Source organism: Aedes aegypti, chromosome 2 (genome assembly GCF_002204515.2).
Source record: "Aedes aegypti strain LVP_AGWG chromosome 2, AaegL5.0 Primary Assembly, whole genome shotgun sequence".
Lineage (NCBI taxonomy): Eukaryota > Metazoa > Arthropoda > Insecta > Diptera > Culicidae > Aedes > Aedes aegypti.
Window position 1 is genome coordinate 389083122 of NC_035108.1, and position 19743 is coordinate 389102864.

The 19743-nt window shown below is 41.6% G+C and overlaps 1 protein-coding gene across 1 annotated transcript in view; it reads right to left on the reverse strand.

The window, feature by feature from the left end:
- Positions 1–3213: 3213 nt before the first annotated feature.
- The window catches only part of LOC5579501, a 34324-nt gene continuing 17794 nt past the window's right edge, over positions 3214–19743 (reverse strand). The window contains exons 9-10 of the mRNA XM_021846978.1: positions 14861–17601; positions 3214–4200 (exon numbers count right to left, since the gene is read on the reverse strand). Coding sequence (XP_021702670.1) covers positions 3958–4200; positions 14861–17601 — 2984 coding nt within the window. The 3' untranslated portion in view covers positions 3214–3957. The remainder of the gene's footprint in view (positions 4201–14860; positions 17602–19743) is intronic.

Genomic DNA, 19743 nt, shown 5'->3' on the forward strand with positions numbered 1-19743 from the left:
TGATTGCTGAAACGAAAAAAAACAGAAAAAACAGAAACAAAGTGTTAACATTAAAACGGGGTTTTATAATTGATAAATGTATCGATAGTTTCTCATCTGTTACGTTTCCTTATCGTAGCGCTGTCGATTTTTCCATCTCCAGGGTGTTCGTCTCCGCTCGAGCAATGAGGACCATGATGAAATGAGAATATAAAAATGTGAGCATTAGTGTTGATCTAGTAATAGATTAATTTAAACTGCTTTTCATGTGCTAAGTAACTTGTAAACTCCTACTCAATTATGTTTTGTTGGCCTACACGTTTTATTTAGATACAATTTTTATTTAGAAAACTATTTGGATCCGAGATTTTAGGTGCAGATTGAGCATGTTTGATAAAACAAGCATCCTGTTTTCAGTTGAAGAATGTTCAAGAAGTTGATGATTCTGTTATTTATACTGGCTACATACAAGAATTCACTATTGATGTAATATATGGATATTGAAAGTTCCAACGCGCGATTATAATACTTCAGTTTTCGTGCTGTTGTATTGGTGTAAGTAGTGGGAAACCAATCAGTTTGGTGATTCTAACGGTAACAAATAGCAAGACGAAAGGAAAGTTGATAATCTATCATCATTATGATTTCAGTCCTAATTTCATGATCCGTTTAATAAATTCCGCGTATGATTCGGCAATTTTAACAATTTATACATGTGTATTCGAATAAAACAGACTACGGGCATTTATTACCTGTTGCAAGGTTCCTAAGTGATCAGATATTTATCATTTTCTACAGCCTAATTTAATAATACCTACATTGGGTTGTAACAAAAATTTGATCTTGGGATGTTGATTTGCCTCCTAATCATAGTTTCGACAATAGTCACATGCTTACTATCCCTTATGGCAGTGTTGTTGATTCTATTGTCTATCGCTCATCAGTTTCGCGCCACCCGGCAGGGACTTGGTCCTACGTACCCAATACTCTGCTGTGTCTTAACTTCACGCAATACATTCTGTAGATGTGTGATACAGTTTGCGGAATATTATGATTTATCACTTCGTTCAGATGGAAAATTCTGTTATGGTACCATATTCACATATCAGATAACTCCCACCTGGAACGATGTAATACATCGGAGACATGTAGATTCAGATGTATGTAGACGATCTATGCCTAGTTCGGCTCTGATCGACAGGCAATCAGTGTATTCAGTTTTTCAACTAGCTTGAAGCGATGAACGTATCAAGACAAGCTCTCCACTATATCTGCTAGCAATCACCGGTCGTCGATAGACATTTCGGTTCTTTTCTGCTAAAGAAAGACCCGATTGTATGCCAAAGACTATGGCTCATGCTTTTCAATACAGCTGGAAAAACAAGAACTACACCCAGCACCAAATAGTACGTAACTATGAGGCGGACCGGAAGGTTTGATAAGCAATCCCCACCAAAGTCAATTAAATCAATTAAAAACCACAAAAATCGATGGGAAATCTGAATGCCAAATATATTTTCTGATATTTGACAGCCAAATTACTGACGCTGCTTCCTGAACCGTGCAATGATTGGCAATTTACCCTAATATTAAAAGGAAGTGAAGAAAATTTCATTACAAGTATAATTACATGAATGTTCATTCAGTGGCCGTCTTGCCCCATAGTGTCAAAAGCTTGGTTATTTTGGATGATATTTGAGGATCTCCAAAACTAATACTTTGAGATACAAAACTAACATCGGGAGGCTTATTTTGTGGGTTTTTTAAGCTTTAGACAAAACTATAGAACAATTTGCTTAAGGTGGCACACTTGCCCAAAATTCCGCTAACCCAAAGCAAAAATGTGGATATTGAACGTCGTGAAATTATCTTAGAAAGCCAATGCAAAACATCAATTCCTTATATTATCAATGTTATCAAGAGTGGGCTGTAGGGTCACTTCCGGTGAACCAGGAGACAAATATGGATGGAGCTCAAAACTAGGCGTGCGACTGCTCAAACTTCATGAAATAGCCTCAGCGTTGCTGTAAGAACATGCTTCTTACCTGTATTTCGGTCACATTTGCCAATGTTCCTGATGCACCTCAAAATCCGGTCATTGCCTGGTCATCTGGCCAAAGTGTCTCTGCATGCAAGAAGCATGTTCTTACAGCAAAGTTGAGACTATTTCATGAAGTTTGAGCAGTCGCATGCCTAGTTTTCAGTTTCATCCATGTTTGTCTTCTAGTTCATCGGAAGTGACCCTAAAACCCAGCCTTGGCCATATGGTAAAATTGAATTAAAAGTTGCATTGGCTTTCTGAGATAATTTCATGACGTTCAAGTAGCTGTATATGTTGCTTCGGCATAAATTAACATGTGTTCCTTGGCCTGGGCACCAACCCGGAAAGTACTTCCAGAACCAGGTTCCAGCTTTCGTTCTATGCAAGACCAAATGTTGTATTCTTGCCTTGTTCCATTACTTAAAGTCTAATAATGACTTGAACCTATCGTTGAACATTGGTTTCGTTGCTAAAAATGTAGAAAATGTGACAGAAAATTCTCCACAGCTCTTGAGCAGCACCGTAATCACTTTCCGTTAGATAACGAAGAAATATTGATTTTAGGCCGGAAAGTACGTGGAATCAAACTAGTACATGAAAAGATAAACCTGCATGTACTATCACTTTGAAACTGTTCGAATGATAGAGATTTTTTAATTCTCCATTTACGGTATATTTTAAGGCGAAGTAGCCCGTCATTCGTTTTGGCAGCAATGATGACTTTGCAGCGTGCAATTTCAAAGTGATAAAACTCATTCTTGATAGTTTATATTGACTTGAAAAAGTATCACTGTACGCGCCAACAAGCAGAAAGTATGCTGATATTTTTTCAGCTATGTCAGTGCAAAACCAACTGATTTTCTTTGATTCGAAATCGTGAGATGAATTAGTAACAATCATCAACGACGCATACAAATTTCAATGACGGCCTACTTTGCCTTAACAAATTTTCGGTTTATTTTGTCGTTATTCGGCCACTATTCTGTCCATTCGGCTAAATAAATAACAAAATTATTCATTATTCAGCGGACCGAGTATTCGGCAAATTAATTTTTTGTGTGATATTCGACCCGAATATTCGGAACTTCTATAGTAAACTTCCATATCAAAGCGAAATATGCACACTTCTTATATTATACACATTTTGAGGAAAATGTCATCATGCAACGATTGTCAATAAAACACCACAACACTTTGATTATTCTTGGGAAAACTGTAACATTCATCCGACTGTTTATTGACCGTAAATCAAACTCTTGTAAGGCACTATTTTCACACTACTACTACCATAAGAATTAATTACACCAGCATACAGCTTTTTTAGGATAGCTCTTCAAACACTAAACACTACAACACAATTCGTTCGTATTCAGGGTCTCAAGGAATGTTTTCAAAGCTTTAAATTTTCTTTATGTTTTTACGCTACAATATCTTGAACTGGTTCGAGTTTGCTGGTTACGATAAGTAGGTAGTAATAAGTTGTTCAGTAATGGAGCTTTGTAATCAAATCTGCATAGTATGAAATCGATTTTCTTTTATAAATCTATGAAATAAACTTTTTTTTATTAAATATTACGCTAAGTATTGAAAAGTAGTAATTATATAATAGGATCACAATTGCCGTATTGTATGCGTTTGATAAAGTTATATTTTTTCCATGCACAATAAATCACTTCCAATAATAAATAATTGATTTGATTACAAACCCTACTAGTCTTTAAAAATCATTTCTGGAAAAATCATTATAAAACAACGTTTACAGCACCTTCCGATTAATTGGAATTGTATAACATTCTTAATCTACACGGATTAGTATTTATCCCATAAGAATACATAATATCATTTCAGACTAATCGCTAAGAATCACGGAGAGTCATTTTCGCTTACATTCTTCATCCGCACTCGTGCTCCCGAACCGTAGCTAACCTTATCGGTCGTCATTTTGGGTGGTGATTTTGACGGCGCTTCAGGAGGGTCGTGGTCGGATCACTGAGCGAGTAAGTTTCCGGTTCAAACACCGGCGGATACTCCATGTTTGGGTAGTCTGGGGAGGCTCGATTGGACAGGTTACTGGTCAGCACCGAGGTGGTCGTTGCCGTCGATTGGACGTTCCCGATCGTTATCGTGCTGGTCATGGTGGAACTGGACTGCATGCTGCTGTCGGATGGGATATTGCTTTGCTGGAAGTGGAAGTGAAACTTGGATTAGGTTGGGGAAACTGGGTAGAGTTCCCCGGGGAGACGTGATCCCTCTCTATTTTCTCGGAACCTAAAACAAGTATTTTTGTACAATATTACGAAGTCAGAGCTAGGAAATCATCAGATGTAACTACGAATAATAATGGCAAACGCTCAGCTGATCAGCAAGACTAAACTGAGGGGGGCCAGATAGCCGTAGCGGTAAACGCGCAGCCATTCAGCATAACCATGCTGAGGGTCGTGGGTTCGAATCCCGCTGGTCGAGGATCTTTTCGTAAAGGAAATTTTCTCGATTCCCAGAGCATAGAGTATCTTTGTACCTGCCACACGATATACACATGCAAAAATGGTCAATCGGCAAACAAAGCTCTTAGTTAATAACTGTGGAAATGCTCATAAGAACACTAATCTGAGAAGCCGGCTTTGTCCCAGTTGGGACGTAACGCCAGAAGAAGAAGAAACTGAGACTCACCAGTCGAGGATTTTTTCGTAATGGAAATATTTTCGAATTTCCTTTGTACTGGCTGCACGACATACACATGGGAAAATGGTCAATTGCAAAAAAAAAGCTCTTAGTTAATAACTTTAGAAATGTTCATAAGAACACTAAGCTGGGAAATAGACGCTGTCCCAGTTTGGATGTAAAGCAAAGAAAGAAGAAGAACTACGAACAATATTTTGAGAGGTGTTTGTCTGTATTGATCCAATAACTCTGTGTATATTTTACCAAAATTTGCACAACTTAGTGGTTCAAATCATTAAAATCTAATTTACAATTTAGAATGTATTTGCTCAGTATGATACGATTTATAAGATATAGGCTGGGGACACATGATCCATCAACAGACTTTATATCTGTGGTGCAATAAATTTCCATTTTGAAACTTCCTATTTCTTGGAATGGTGTAACTTGTTTCATTCTTTTGTCTTAGACTATAATGTCGGGGCAGTTGGCACGGATGAGGACGTTCGTTGCGTTCGTTATGATCTCGTGATCCCAATATAGCTTTATGCAATTATTTTACAGAGCCGGGTCAGGCAGGTACTTGTAGTAGGGCACAAAATCGACCCACCAAGTTGTGCTTAAGAGCAAGCTGATGATGCATAATCTTGATAATCTTGGCAACTTTGTTGTGACGATCCGAGGTAGGCCGATCCAGCTAGTACTGAACAGCCTGCAACGATAGTCTCCCCTACTGAATTACACTTCCTACAGCGGTCCTCCACGTCTTCATGCAATATGTAGTACCGAAAGTTTTTGGTCACAATTGCCCGGTCCTAGATGGCTACCATGAAACCTTCTGCTTCTGAAAAGAGGTCACCCCACACCAGCCACCTTATCGATGTGCTCGAGCTCCAGTTGATGGGGGTGCGTTCCATGCAACTCCTGCTACCACGCTGCGATCATCTCATCGACGGTTTTGATATCGCATTTCAGCTGGTAAAACTCCAGCGCCAGATGCAGGGCGTTAAAACCGTGGTCAGCTTCGCAAACAGTGCGGTAAATTTCGTGGCGGTTCTGGCTTTCTACGTAATATACCCGCAGCTGCTAGATCTGGGAGACACATAATGTCTGGATATCGGTGACGCCTCTTCCCCCTGCTGCACGTGGCAGGGTGACTCTTTCAATGGACGATTTTGGGTGGCGCATTCGGTGCTTGGTGAACGCCACTCGTACTGCTCGTTATATCGCCTCCAAGTCAGTCTTGGTCCACTTTACCAACCCGAAACTATACGTCAACAGGGGCACAGCAAACGTGGTGATCGCCTTCACCTTGTTGTCGGCAGACAGAAAGTTCTTCAAAATACAGTTGACACGTGACAAGAACTTTTCCAGCACCTCCTTCTTGATCATCGAGTGGCGAATACCTCTAAGGAATCCGAGGTATTTATACGCTACGCCTTCAACCATATTCCAAATCTCCTCCTGCTCGTTGACGCGGAAACAGATGGCATTCATAACTTGACTCCGACGTAGATGAATTGATCGGCATTTTTCAATCCCCAACTCCATCCGGATGTCGTTACTGAATGTCGTAACTAGCTGCAACAACTAACGCAGCCTCTGCACTGATTCCGCAAAATAGCTTCAGGTCGTTCATATTGAAAGTGTGGGTAACTTGTGTACTCCTTTCTTCACTTCTCAGTTGGTAGCCATAGTTGCATTGGTTGAGTGCTTTGCTGAGGCGGTTCATAGCCAGGCAAAACCATAGCGGACTAAAGGTATCGCCTTGCCAAATCCCCCTCCTGATGCTGAGAGTCCTGGACCGTAACACAGCTGCACCGTCGGTAATGTGTAGGGATGTGCTTCACATCTCTATCGCGTGTTGCATCAGCCTAATGACGTTTCCGTCTACTTTATATAACTGCAGTACCTTGAGAAGGTACGAGTGCGGTACTGAGTCGTATGCTTTTTTGTAGTCGATGTACGCCATACGCAGGTTCCTTTGCTTTTGGGTAGCTTCAGTCTTACAATGACTGCATATACGATGACTGAATCTTTGCAACCTTACGTGTTTATGCGACACCCTTTTTGTTCCTTGGTCATACCGCTGTGACAATGGTATTGCACCCTTCTCGCTATTACCGACGATAGCACTTTGTACAGATTCGAAAGGCACGTTGTTGGTCTGTACTTCGCTGGGTCTGCTGTGTTTTGGTTCTTTGGCAGAAGATATGTGACACTCCTGGTAATGAATTCCGGTAGCTGCGTGGGGTCTCCTAGTATCGTATTGAAGCATTCCGCCATCCGTCCATGGATCGTTGTGAGTTTTTTATACCAAAAAATGTGTACAAAATGAGCCGCCCCATTTCTGGTATACCAGGTAGCTTCACGTATATTCTAAGCGTTTACTATGACCACGGCTATGTCTCAAATTCCATTACTCTGTCTCTCTTCTTCAGCTAACTACAATCCATCGCCGTTGTGTTCGGTGGGGTTCTCCCATAAACTGTCGAACATGGTCAATCTCCGGAAGCCCTTCGCCAAAGTCGACCTTGTCATTTCGGTAGCGGTAGTAGGACTCCCTCTCGTATATGTTGAACATCCGGTTACGTTCCTTCCGCTTCGAACATTCTCCATAACGTCGCAATCGTTACGCAATAGCACTCAATCGCTGTACATGGGTGTCGAGGACCTCAGTAATGTCGACTCCTCTGAGCTCTTCGGGCCAAACAATTTCAGCAACATGACGAACTAGCCTCGTTGATCGATTCCCCTGCTTTTTTTTTTTGGGGGAAATCTGCAAACAGATCCCCTGAGAAGATAACTCAGGGAATGCGGGGATGACGCACCAACGACGACCCGCTAAAACCAGCCTATGCACTGTGCATGAGCAATTCATTTAGAATTGCTCAAGTGGTGAACAGTGCATCGACATGACCCTTGGACTCAGACCCTCATCTCCCCGGAACCACCTTACGGTATTTCTTCGGGAAGGGACCAGTGCATATAGCACAACACGTGTAGCAGAAGTAGCCTAGGCAAACTGCTTCTCCTAGCCGACTTAAACAATGTTACAAGGGACCAGCCTCGGCAGGGCTAATCCTCTGCAGCCAACTCTTGGTCGGCGCGCCATAGACGCTGCAATTCTAACATAATGTGAGTGACAGCCGTAGTTACTGCATTCCAGCACTCGGCATCCGCACACATTCTCTCTATAATATTGTCGGGGGACGTGTCCCCTCCGCATGTAGTGAGCATGCGACCTCTCACAACAATGAAACGGGGGCAATCGAACACGACATGCTCCGCTGTTTCCTCTACACCAGCACAATTGGGGCACGCAGGAGATTCTGAGTGCCCGAACCTATGCAGGTACTGTCTATAGCAACCATGTCCTGACAGAAACTGCGTCAGGTGGAAGTTCACTTCCCCATGGCTTCTACCATACCAATCTGACACATTTGGTATTAGTCGATGGGTCCATCTACCCTTAGTGGAGTTATCCCATTCCTGCTGCCAGCTTCTGAGCGTTTCCTCTTTACACGTGTCGCGGACTCCTCTGGTACCCCTTTGGTTGAAGCATTGAACATCTTCCTTGATGATGAGCCCGATGGGCGTCATCCCGGCTATGATGCACACGGCCTCTTTAGATACCGTCCGGTATGCACTTGCTACTCTTAAGCACATTATCCTGTACGTGCTTTCCAACCGCTTTAGGTTTCTGTTCGTTCTAAGCGCTTTTGACCAGATTGGTCCTCCATACCTTAGTATGGATAGCGCCACGCTTGCCAGCAGCTTGCGTTTGCTGGCAATTACAGCAGAGCTGTTAGACATCATCCTCGAAAGCGCCGCTATAGCCGTAGATGCCCTTTTACAGGCATATTCAACGTGGCTAGTAAAGCTCAGCTTGTCATCGATCATTACCCCAAGATGCCTAAGGGATCGCTTGGACTCTATGGTGCAATCACCTACCGAGATAAGCGCCCGTTGCTCGGACTTGCGGTTGTTGACCACCACCACCTCAGTCTTGTGACGGGCCAGTCCTAGTTTCCTAGACTTCATCCATTCCTCAACCAGGGAAATAGAGTGCGCTGCTGTCAACTCTACTTCCTCCATCGATTCACCATAGACCACTAGGGTGATATCGTCGGCGAAGCCAACAATCTTAACACCCGTCGGAAGGGGCAGCCTTAGTACGTCATCGTACATCGCATTCCATAACAGCGGGCCCAGGATTGAACCTTGAGGTACTCCCGCGGTAATTCGAACGCTTTTCTGCCCCTCCTCTGTGTCATACAGTAGAATCCTACCATCAAAATAGCTTTCTAGAAGCTTACACAACTGCACCGGTACCTTGAGGCGGTGAAGCGCGTGTGCTATTGCTTCCCAGCTTGCGCTGTTGAACGCATTCTTCACATCCAGAGTGACAACCGCGCAGTAACGGATGCCGCTCCTTTTATGCTCGATTGCCACCTCAGCTCTTTGAACGACCGACTGGATGGCGTCCAGAGTAGATTTACCTTTTCTGAATCCAAACTGGTTGTTGGACAGGCCGTCCGCACTCTCCGTATACGGTACTAGTCTGTTGAGAATCAACCTCTCCAATAACTTGCCCGTCGTATCTAGTAGACAGATAGGTCTATACGCCGACGGGTCACCTGGTGGTTTCCCCGCCTTTGGTAGTAGCACCAATTTCTGTCGCTTCCATACATCCGGGAAGATTCCTTGATCAATGCAGCGCTTGTACTGTGTTATTTGGCCAACCTTTGACCTCAGTGTGGCGATCTGACTCTCAAGGCGTCGGCATCCATGCGTGTTTCTGTGCGTTGATGCGTGAGCCATCTTCTCCTTTCGGGCGCGTTTGCAATCCCAACTTCGTAACGCAGAATATCCTGATTTAGGATGATTACTGCTCTCGTCAGCCGGTATGAATACCGCAATTTTAGTATCCCGTGCCTTGACATAGGTTCAGTCCCACGAAACTGCGTAACTGCTGTGTCCATATGGAGCGCTAGTTCGTCTCGTAATTGCTGTCGTTGCATATCCGCTGTCGGTCCTGGAGCTGTGGAATCACGACTCTCTCTCACGATCGATGCATCCAGCCCAACTCCTTCTCAACGTATCGCTCGATCTTGTCCTCTTGGTACTCCACTTCTGCAGCGGTGAGCATTGTGAGTTGTTCAAGTCAAGTTGATGCGCAATCGCTCGTTAAACACAGAGGCGTCGCGTCCACCTGTGCAACATGTGCACTGCACAGGTGGTCTAAAATTCATAATGAAGCAAATTCACATTTTACTAGATGAACGCTTAATTAGCGCTTTTACGAATTCTAAATATATGTATCTTCATTAAATAATATATATTCAAAGGCGCACGCCAAAACTTGCGTACAAAAAGTTTGTTGTAAATATGCGTATCAATGAAACAGCTAGCAACACGCAAATCAGAACCGGGAACGCTGTGCATGCTATTAAAGGAGCGATTTCAGTGTGGTAGTCTTCAGGCGATAGAAGTTGGTAAAGTATAGGTAGCCAAAGCGTCGCATCTCTGCAGTGCTCCCGGTGCTCATATCGCTTGGCCGCCAACAGCAACATGGAAACCTCGATCAGAAACGCTCTGGCACTGTTGCACATTTGCGTGGTCGTGTGATAGTGTTAGTTTTTACTGAGTGAAACATTATGTGTATAGGTAGCCAACGCGTGTCATAGCTTCAGTGCACCGAAAGCTTTTTTGCAAATTCCACCACTCTAGTCTAGTATTTCGCTCTCTCTCTCTCGCGCTACACAGTTTTGCTCTCATTAACTGTAGAGCGATCGGGAATCAGGCGCTTGTTTATCAATGACGATTTGTGAATAAAAACGGTTTTCAGTCCGTAGTGCGTGGAAAAACGATGGCATTGCTGGAGGAAAATAAGTTTGATGTCGTAGAGGATGTGCTAAACCGACCTTTTTCCGGCCGGTCAATTGAAGAGAAGATGCAGTTAGTGAAAATGGATACACCCCGACCGAAAATGGCAAACATGATTACCACTTGCGTGAGGAAAGGAAAAACCGTTACAAGAAAATTCAATACAAATTTGTATGAAACGAAATGGTTATGCGGATCCGAAAATTTAGATCGGTTGTTTTGTTGGCCCTGTTTATTATTTTGAAATTGTTTATCGGTATATCGGTCTATTTTGCTCGAAGTAAGAGGGAGCATGGAGAAGAAAGCAATGAATACTAGATGGATAGGTACCGTAAGGGAACGGCGAGAGAAATTGGATTAGATGTTGAAGAGGGCATACCATATGAAAACAGTATTACTTGAAACGTCACTTCCTTGTGGCTAACGTCCCCTATGGGAACGGCTTGGGTGTGTTTTGAGAATGACACTACCAAGACAGCCTGTTTATTATTTAAAAAAAACAGGTCAAAAGGGAATATGGAACGGAACCGGGTATAACGATTTGAACCATCTTGGCCAGTGGTCACCAAATTGCGGCCCGCGGGCCGCATGCGGCCCTCCTTACGGTTTTGTGCGGCCCGCGGAGTAATTTTGAATATTGGAGTGCGGCCCGCAAGTTGTAATTTCAAACGTTGAAAATTTATTTTCTGTAAAATCTCGCAAACGATTTTCTCAAAGTGGGCCACACTGGGTTAATCTTCAGATATTTTTCTTTCACATGTGTTGAACAGTGGAATAGCTATTGAGAAACTAAAGGAAATTGATAAAATTTCTTATTCCTAGAGTTAACCCAAAGTTTCTTCAACTCTTGATATCAGATTATAGACAGAAAAAAAATGTTTTTTTTTCAAGTATTTCTATTTTAGTTCCTAATTTATGCTGAACTTTTAGTTTTTCATTGGCGAAGAATTTTATATCACATGCAGGTTAATTGTTGATATTATACTAGTGTTTCAATTATCCTATGTAAAAATGTAGAAAATATTAGAAGTTTGTCAAAGCTTGTCTAATCTTTGAAAAAATAATCATCGACTTGATGCTGAAAACAGAATATGTTTTCAACTTGCTTTCTTTTTGATGTTGGACTTTGCTCAGGTATTATGGTGGACAAAATTATTTAGGTTAGACTCTATTGCAGAGTTGCTCGATGTCACTATCAATGCTTAAAATTTGCTGATTTGTACAGGCCGACTGCGATACAAATCGGATCATTCCATATCACATCAACATCATGCTGTCTACTCCATCACCAATGTATTGATGGCGATAGACTATGGATATCACTGATGGGTTAAGTTTAGCTTCAAATTAAACAGATAAAATGGCAATTTATCAGTACGATATTTTTGACAGTGGTTTGAAACTATGTGTTGGTCACTGAAAAACATCAATAGCATGGATAATGAACACGAGTGATTTCTGCAGTGATTTTGATCTAGAGTGCGATGTTGCATCACTGCTGTTGGTTGTCAAATCAAAGTGATATTGATAGCTCACAAGTGATATTGATAGTTTAAGACCATCAGCCATCAGCTGATATGATTGATATTAAGCAATTCTGCTCTATTGAAGGGCAAAATATCCAATAAATCTAGTCGAGTTGTTTTGATCAGACTTATAAAATAGATATTCGTGGCCCGCGACGTATTTCAAGAGCAAGTTGGTGGCCCGCATAACCAGTTAGGCTGAGGATCACTGATCTTGGCACTGCTATCAAAGTTCACGTTGCGTCGCGCGATCACATCGACAGTGCAATGGCATACCATACTTTTGGAAAAGTACGGATCGACGAAGCGATTGATCATGGCAGGGAAGTTCAGCGGAACAATCATAATATGTTAGTGAAGAAAAATCGCGAAGGATTGACCAATTTAATTGAAATCGTATGCTACTTGGCGACACATGGTTTAAGTTTTCGTGGTCATGACGAGAGTGAGCAATCTTCAAACCGTGGGAATTACCGAGATCTCTGTGCTTTCCTCGCGCACCACGACATAAATTTCAACGAATTTGTCAGCAAAAGTAATGTGTTCTCGGGAGCTTCCGCTACTACACAAAACGAGCTGATTATGATCATAGGCGAAACGATGATCGACGAAATGATTGGAGAAGTACAGGAAGCGAAATGTGCAGCAGTGATGGTGGATGAAACGACTGACAATTCCAGAAAATCCCAGCTTGCCACGACATTTCGGTATTGTTTGAAAAATGGTAAGAAATCTGAACAAATGTAGGCATATTAAATGACAACAAGTTAACCTTTTCAGGGAGAGCCGTTGAACATTTGGTACATATCGAAGACGTGAGTGACGATAAATCAGCAGCATCTATAGCTGAGCATGTCATGGAAACCCTGAACAAGTTTAAGATTGGTGCCGAGAAGCTTATAGCACAAACATATGACGGTGCAAGGGTTATGTCCGGTGATGTTGGTGGCACTCAAGCGCTAGTTAGGGAGCACTTTCCAAACGCCCACTATATTCATTGCCAAGCACATGTACTTAATCTTGTCCTTCTCCATGCATGCAGTAACCATCCTCAAACAAGAAAGTTTTTTTCAACGCTGTCATCTTTGGCGTCCTTTTTTTCGCAAAGTCCAAAAAGGGATAGCGAGTTGAATAAGTTCATGCAGAAAAAGATACCCAACGTATGCAAAGTGAAATGGGCTTACAATTCGCGTATGGTTAACGTCGTCGAGAGTCATTATTCGGACATTGTCTCATGTTTAGGAGAAATGTATCTCGGAGAATGTGTTTGGGATGGCGAAACTTGCTTGATGGCTAGGGGTCTTCATGGATTTTTGTTAGATTTTGACACAATATTTTATCTCAAAGTATTTTCTACGATATTTTGTTTTACCGATATTTTGTACCTTACATTGCAGTCTAAGGAGTTAGATTTTGTTGCATGTAAGAAAAGCGTAAACGAAACGAAAGAGAATGTTACTAAATTGCGTTGTGAATCAAGGTTTAATGAGATACTCTCATCGTGCTTTGAGACAGCGGGTGTCTCAAATGATCGTCGACATGAATATTCAAAATATTACAAAGTTTATAGTACTTTGATTGATCGCATATTGCATCAAATCGACATTCGTTTCAAAGACCTCCATAATTTTCAGTACTCTGCGTAGCTCGATCAATCAAAGTTTGAAGCATATGATGAAGCATTTCCCAAAGATTTGGTTGACTACTTCTGTGATCGATTTAAATCGCATGACAGAATAAAGCTAACAAATGAACTGAAAGTTTTGTATGTCATAAACGAATTTAAAGGTAAAAGTGTTACGGAAATCGTTTCGTACATTCATGAGACAGGACTAGAAGATGTGTTTTCAGAAGTATTTAATCTTGGAAAACAAATTTTGTGTCTTCCAAGCACTACTGTGTCCATGGACAGAAGCTTTTCGGTCTTGAGGAGAGTCAAATCATATTTGAGAAGCACAATGAATGAGGAGCGACTAAAATGGCTAATGATAATCTGCGTTGAGCAAAAGTTATTGCAAGATATGCAAAAACGAGTAGGCTTTTACGATGAGATTATTGAGAAATTTGCTAAAAGAAGTGACAGGAGAATTGCTCTAATGTATAAATAAGTCTAGATAAGTACCCTAACGTGAAATGTGTACGAACTGTTTAAATAAAGTAAAATAAATCAATTAAGTCGTTTTTAGATTCCTTGGAAAAAAAAATCTCTATCAAAATTGTGTTTTTTGCTTGTTAATTTTTTGAAAACTGCACCTTCGAGTGGTTGGTGCACATGTGGCTGAAAGAGCCACGCGACGCCTCTGGTTAAACATCTCTCTAATAATAGCTTAATAGCTTGGTTTAAGCGCCGTTGCTCGCCGAGGGTGGTTTCACATGGACGCCCGGGATATTTTACATCAAGCTAGGTGGGAGCTCAAGATGGTGGTTTATCATGGACGCCCAGGAGTTATGTTACCTAAGCTCCAACCTATAATGCATTATTATTATTATTATTACATTTTTCGGAATACAATAGCATTTTCTTTAGTAAATGTGCTCAAAAACGGATTAAGTGTCATCGAACTTTTAAAAAACTTGATAAGACAAGCCATTGTATAAACACAATTTTGAATATTTTACAGATCACGCAAAACATGTTTAATGGTGTACTTGTGCACAAATCTCATTAAAATTTGATTTCCTTGCAGAGTTACAGCCGCATTTAGACAAGAGTATTAGGTCTTCCAAGACTTCCCTACTTAAAAATTAAATTGATGATACATACCTTGGTAAATGTGATGGGGGAGAAAATTTCGTGGTCTATGACAGTGGGCTGTTGTTGATTCTTCCCGAAGAACGCCCTGTGCAATCCCGGCGATCCCAGCAGTTTCTTTTCCTTGGGCGTCTTGCCGGAAGAGCTACTGAACGAGAGTTTCGTAAAGTAGGATGCCGTACGCTCGGGAGCGGAGTTCTTCCTCAGATTTTGCACCTTGGAATTTTCCTTAAAGTCCGAGGAACTATTGCACGTGTTGGACTTTTTGATTCCACCGGGAATGTAGCTCGTTATAGATGAGCTGCTCGGGCCTCCGCCAGGGAGAACATGGCTAGACGTAATGTAGCCACCGGATGTGGTGGTTGAGCTGAATATAGTCGACTGTTCGAGTTGAGGTGTTCCAGGATGGTTTTTGCCGAGACTGCCAAAAGGTCCCGATTGCTTCAGGTTCACATTGAGCGATGGAGTCGTTTTGTCCATGTGTTTGGTTTTCAACGATTCCTTATCGTTATTGCTGCTGTGTTTGAACTGGAACAGTTTCTCGCTGCTTGCCTTGATGTTGTCCAGCATTACAACCTTGTTTTTGGATTTTTTGAAACTGTCGCGCAAAGAACGATCTGAAGAGGAAGACTCTTCGTTACGTCGTTCCGAGTTGATCCAGTTACGGGTTTTCTTTTTGATTGAGCCACTGCTATCATTGCGTTTGCTGTCGTGATGATTGCTTGTGCTAGACATAGAGGTTGCCATTGAATTTTTCAAGTCAAACGTGTCATCGCCTGAAATGAGTTCATATCCAAAATCGCGCAGCTTTTGGCCCTCTTTGCTCCTGGTATAGAGGATGTCTTCGTCGTCTAATTTGAAGCTTTGAGCATAATCAGGAGTAATCGGAAGCCGCCGTTTTTGAATTTTGTTGACCGCCTCCGGAACGTGAGCAGCAGTATTTTCCGGTTTGATTTCGGTTTGTTTCGAAAGCGTTTTCTTCAAGCTCCGATCGTCCAATTTCTCTACGCCTAAGCAAACACGCTTATTGTACATATCCTGTGCTTCTTCTGCTTGCTTTTGTAGCATCAATTCTTTTAAGGTAATCATTGTATGATGATTACTATGTGATGGGTTGGGATCCCAATTGGTAACTGATTGCATGATGTGCTTGGACGTTTGGAAATCAAATTCCACCAGATTGGGATTGGAAGCATGGATAAAGTTGTGTGGCGAGATTCGCTTGGTTTTCTTTGCGCGATTCAGCAACTCGTCGGTTTCGCAAGGAATCGGGGTTGATGGTTCCGACGGCGGCGGTTCCACTATCACAGGTTGGGGTTTTTCTTCTACCGGAGGAGGGGTGGGTGCTCGGTGAGCATGAACGACCGGAGGAACATTGAATTGAGTGGTGCTGATCGATGCCAGGGACAAATTGCTTGCCGATTTGATTTGGTCATGAGCTACAGATGGCATAACTTCAGCCGAAACTGGGCTTATGGTGCTGTTATGTACAGCACTGTTGGCCGGTACCTTTCGATAGCTCCGAAACTGAGATGTGGGAACTGGCATTTCACTGGAATTGGATTTTTCCACATTCTTGCTGGAGCTGAAGAACCCAAAAAATCTGCTTTCACTGCTGCCACTACCGCTCGATCCATTTCCGTCAGAATTGAAAGGATAGCTTTTGGTAAACTTCTTCAACGATCCAAAATTTAGATGGTACTTTTCCTGTTTCGAGGATGTTGGGGTGCTACTGTGATTGGTATCGCTATGCGTTGAATGATTATCCGTATTTCTGAAGGAAGACGCCAATTGCGGTGACGGAGTGCACAAGAGATTGAGTTTGGTTTGACTGTCCATTAGACTGAATTCGTCTTCTGAGCTATCGGTTTCCGAAAACAGTTCCTTCACACTGTGGTCTGCCGACCCGCTGCCCGGAGCAGCATTATTACCCTTCAGTGTAGCCTGCTTGATATATTCCATCCATTGACCAAGAGCTTCCTGAGTTTCAGCCGCGAAGTAGAACGTCTTGTTCGGGTGATATACCTTGAATGCGTACGGCTTCGAATGAACTTCCTTCGCCAATGAAATCGTAAAGCCAGAAAGGAATATCATACTATTGGCTTTGTGCGAGTCCTTGGATTTGAAACCGTAGAGTGTAGTTTCAATAAGCACAAAGTAGTACTTGGCCCAATACGCCAGTCCACTCCGATCCTTTGTCCGACGATACAAGTGGCCCTGTATGTCACTAACGCAAAGTGTTTTCAGAGAAACATTCCGTCTCTTCGATAGGATGGAGTTTTTCTTCTTCAGCGTCAAACTTTTCGTTTTGTTAGGCGTGAACAATTCCGATGGAGTTTCGAGTGGCCCTTCTAAGAAGTGCTTCGCCACTGGCACTTTTCTGGGAGGGGCAACAATCCGTTCCGCTGGTTTTGGTGGCGGTGCCAGGATGAATGGACTGGGAGGGTTGTCTACGTGCGAGTTCGTGTCTCGATTTTTAAGATCCACCAAGTTGGCCAGTTTGGATTTGTTGTTGTCTTCGCCGTGATCAGTACTGGAGGTGGCAGCTTGTTGAGGACTGATGAATCCCAAATCTGCTGGAGTGGATGGAGCGGATAAAGCAGCTGCCAACAGCGCTGGCGATGGTGGAGGTGGTTTTTCTGGGACGAGGTTTATGTTGCTTGATTCGAGGGTCTTCTTCGGTCTTGGGGGTGGTACTGGAGGTGCTTTGAATAGATGTTCCTTGCGTGGTTCGATTGCCGGAGGAATGTCTGCTGTAATTATAATGGTTTATAAGAATATTAGGCCTTCACATAAGCAACTTCTAAGGAACAGGATCGATTATTTGCAAAAACATACTGCTGACTAACTTTTGAAGCGCTATATCGTGTAATGAACGATAATATGTACGTTTGGTCAAATAACGTATCTTTGTGGTATTTTTGCCTTCTTGGTAGCTTTTTCGCCCACCAAATTCGATTTCAAACACGTTTGCCATTCTTAGCCACTAAGGGAGTGGTTTCGTCCACGTTGGGAATCGCTGCATTAGTTTTTCTTGCAAATGTTTCTCTGAAATTTTTCCATGATATATTTCGAATTTCTTCAGAGATTCCTACAGTTATAGATCTCAGGAATTTCTCGAAGAAGTCTTCAGACCAAAGGCAATGAATTCTTTTGAGAATTGTAATGATTTAAAAAAAAAATACAAGAAATTTATTGAAAGACCTTTTTAAAAATTGATCTGGGAATTTATGGAAAAAAAAATGAACAAAATATGACATATTCATGTGAAAAGAAGAACACATGGAATAACTACATCGCATTTTTTTCAGTTTTGCCCCTCCAAATAAGTCACGAGGTGGCGCATTTGGAACCCTGCAAAATTCTTTTTGTTTTGATTAAATGCTACTTGTTGATTTGATTAAATGCTACTTGTATTTAACTTACCGCAAAACTTATCCAGATACTAAAAATAGCCTTTCAAAAATACTTCCAGAAATTATACCTTTTTTCAAGCATTTTTACGAAGATCCTGAAAGAAATACTTTTATGAGCCTGGGGCAATGCATAAACAATCTTACTATAGTTCCACTAAGGTCAACTTTTGTAAGTTTTAATAACATTTCGAAAGAAAATTCTATAGACATTTCATGAATGTGAAATACAGTCAACTCTTCCTTACTCGATATTCGGTATTTCGATATCGAGTTAAGGAACCATAGTGAAAAAAAGTTGGATTTCAAGGCTACCTCGATGTTCCCTTGTATCGCATTTGCACTGGTTTGGTGTTATATACCTCCCTAACTCGATGGTCCCTTCAATATCGAGTCATGGAAAGTTGACTGTATTCGATTTTAACAGAAATCTCTCAAGGATTCCGACCAAACATAGGGCTCTGCATAAAAATCAATATCTCTTTTTCACTCTTCCATGAAATTAGTGAACAACAAGGCCGGTAAACGTCAAAATCTCATACAAAATCAAAACAGTGCAGAACCCTATAACACTGATGACATCTTCAAGCATTTCTCTTGCCAAGGGAGTGCCCAATAATTTCATCAGGTATTTATCCAAGTAGGGCCTCTTGAATTCCTCCAAGAGTTACTGCAGGATTTATTCTAGGAATAGAATGTTTTAAGGTGTATTCAAATCAGGATATTTGTTTCTGATAAATTCTCCAGGAAGTTGATAGGAATTGCCAAAGAAACATCTCTTGACTGTTTTTAAAGACATATCTTTTCATATTCCTCCAGGAATTAGTCTCGACATTACGTTGCAGTTTTCTGCGCTAAATTTCCAACGATTTCACAATTGGCTTTTCCAAAAGCTCCATCTAACTCATTGAGAAGTTCTTCAGAATATTCTTATATAAATTTCAAAAATGTATCTTGTTTTATTTTTTTTACAAGAGTTGCTGTAAAAAATACATGCTTTAGAAATTTGCGCAGAATTTTCCTTTCAGGTATTTTTTCAAGAGCAGGGCTGGTAGCGACTGTGTCCAGCCATTTGATCGAATGGGTCGTTTGACCGAATTATAAATTCAAACTTAACCTGATTGTCAACCTTGCTAAAGGGTTGGGTTCAGTTTATCATTTGTTTAAGGTCTTATGTTGTGATAAGACGGTATACAGATGAGGGATTCCACGGAGGCATGCAAGTCGATTCTGATCGACCATTTCAAAAATATCTGAAACTTTGCACAGTTTTTCAGTTCCATCTAAATCGTCATTTTCCGATATCAAATCTTCAAGTTGAGTCACGACTAACTTTTCAAAAGGGTGTATGTGAAAATGGTTCAAAAATATTCAAAAAGCTGCACAGCAAAAACGGTTCGTTCGATTGTTAGACAACTAAAGAAACAAAGTTAGACAACTAAATAAAGATTCCAAAAAAAATACACACAGTAAAAAAAAATT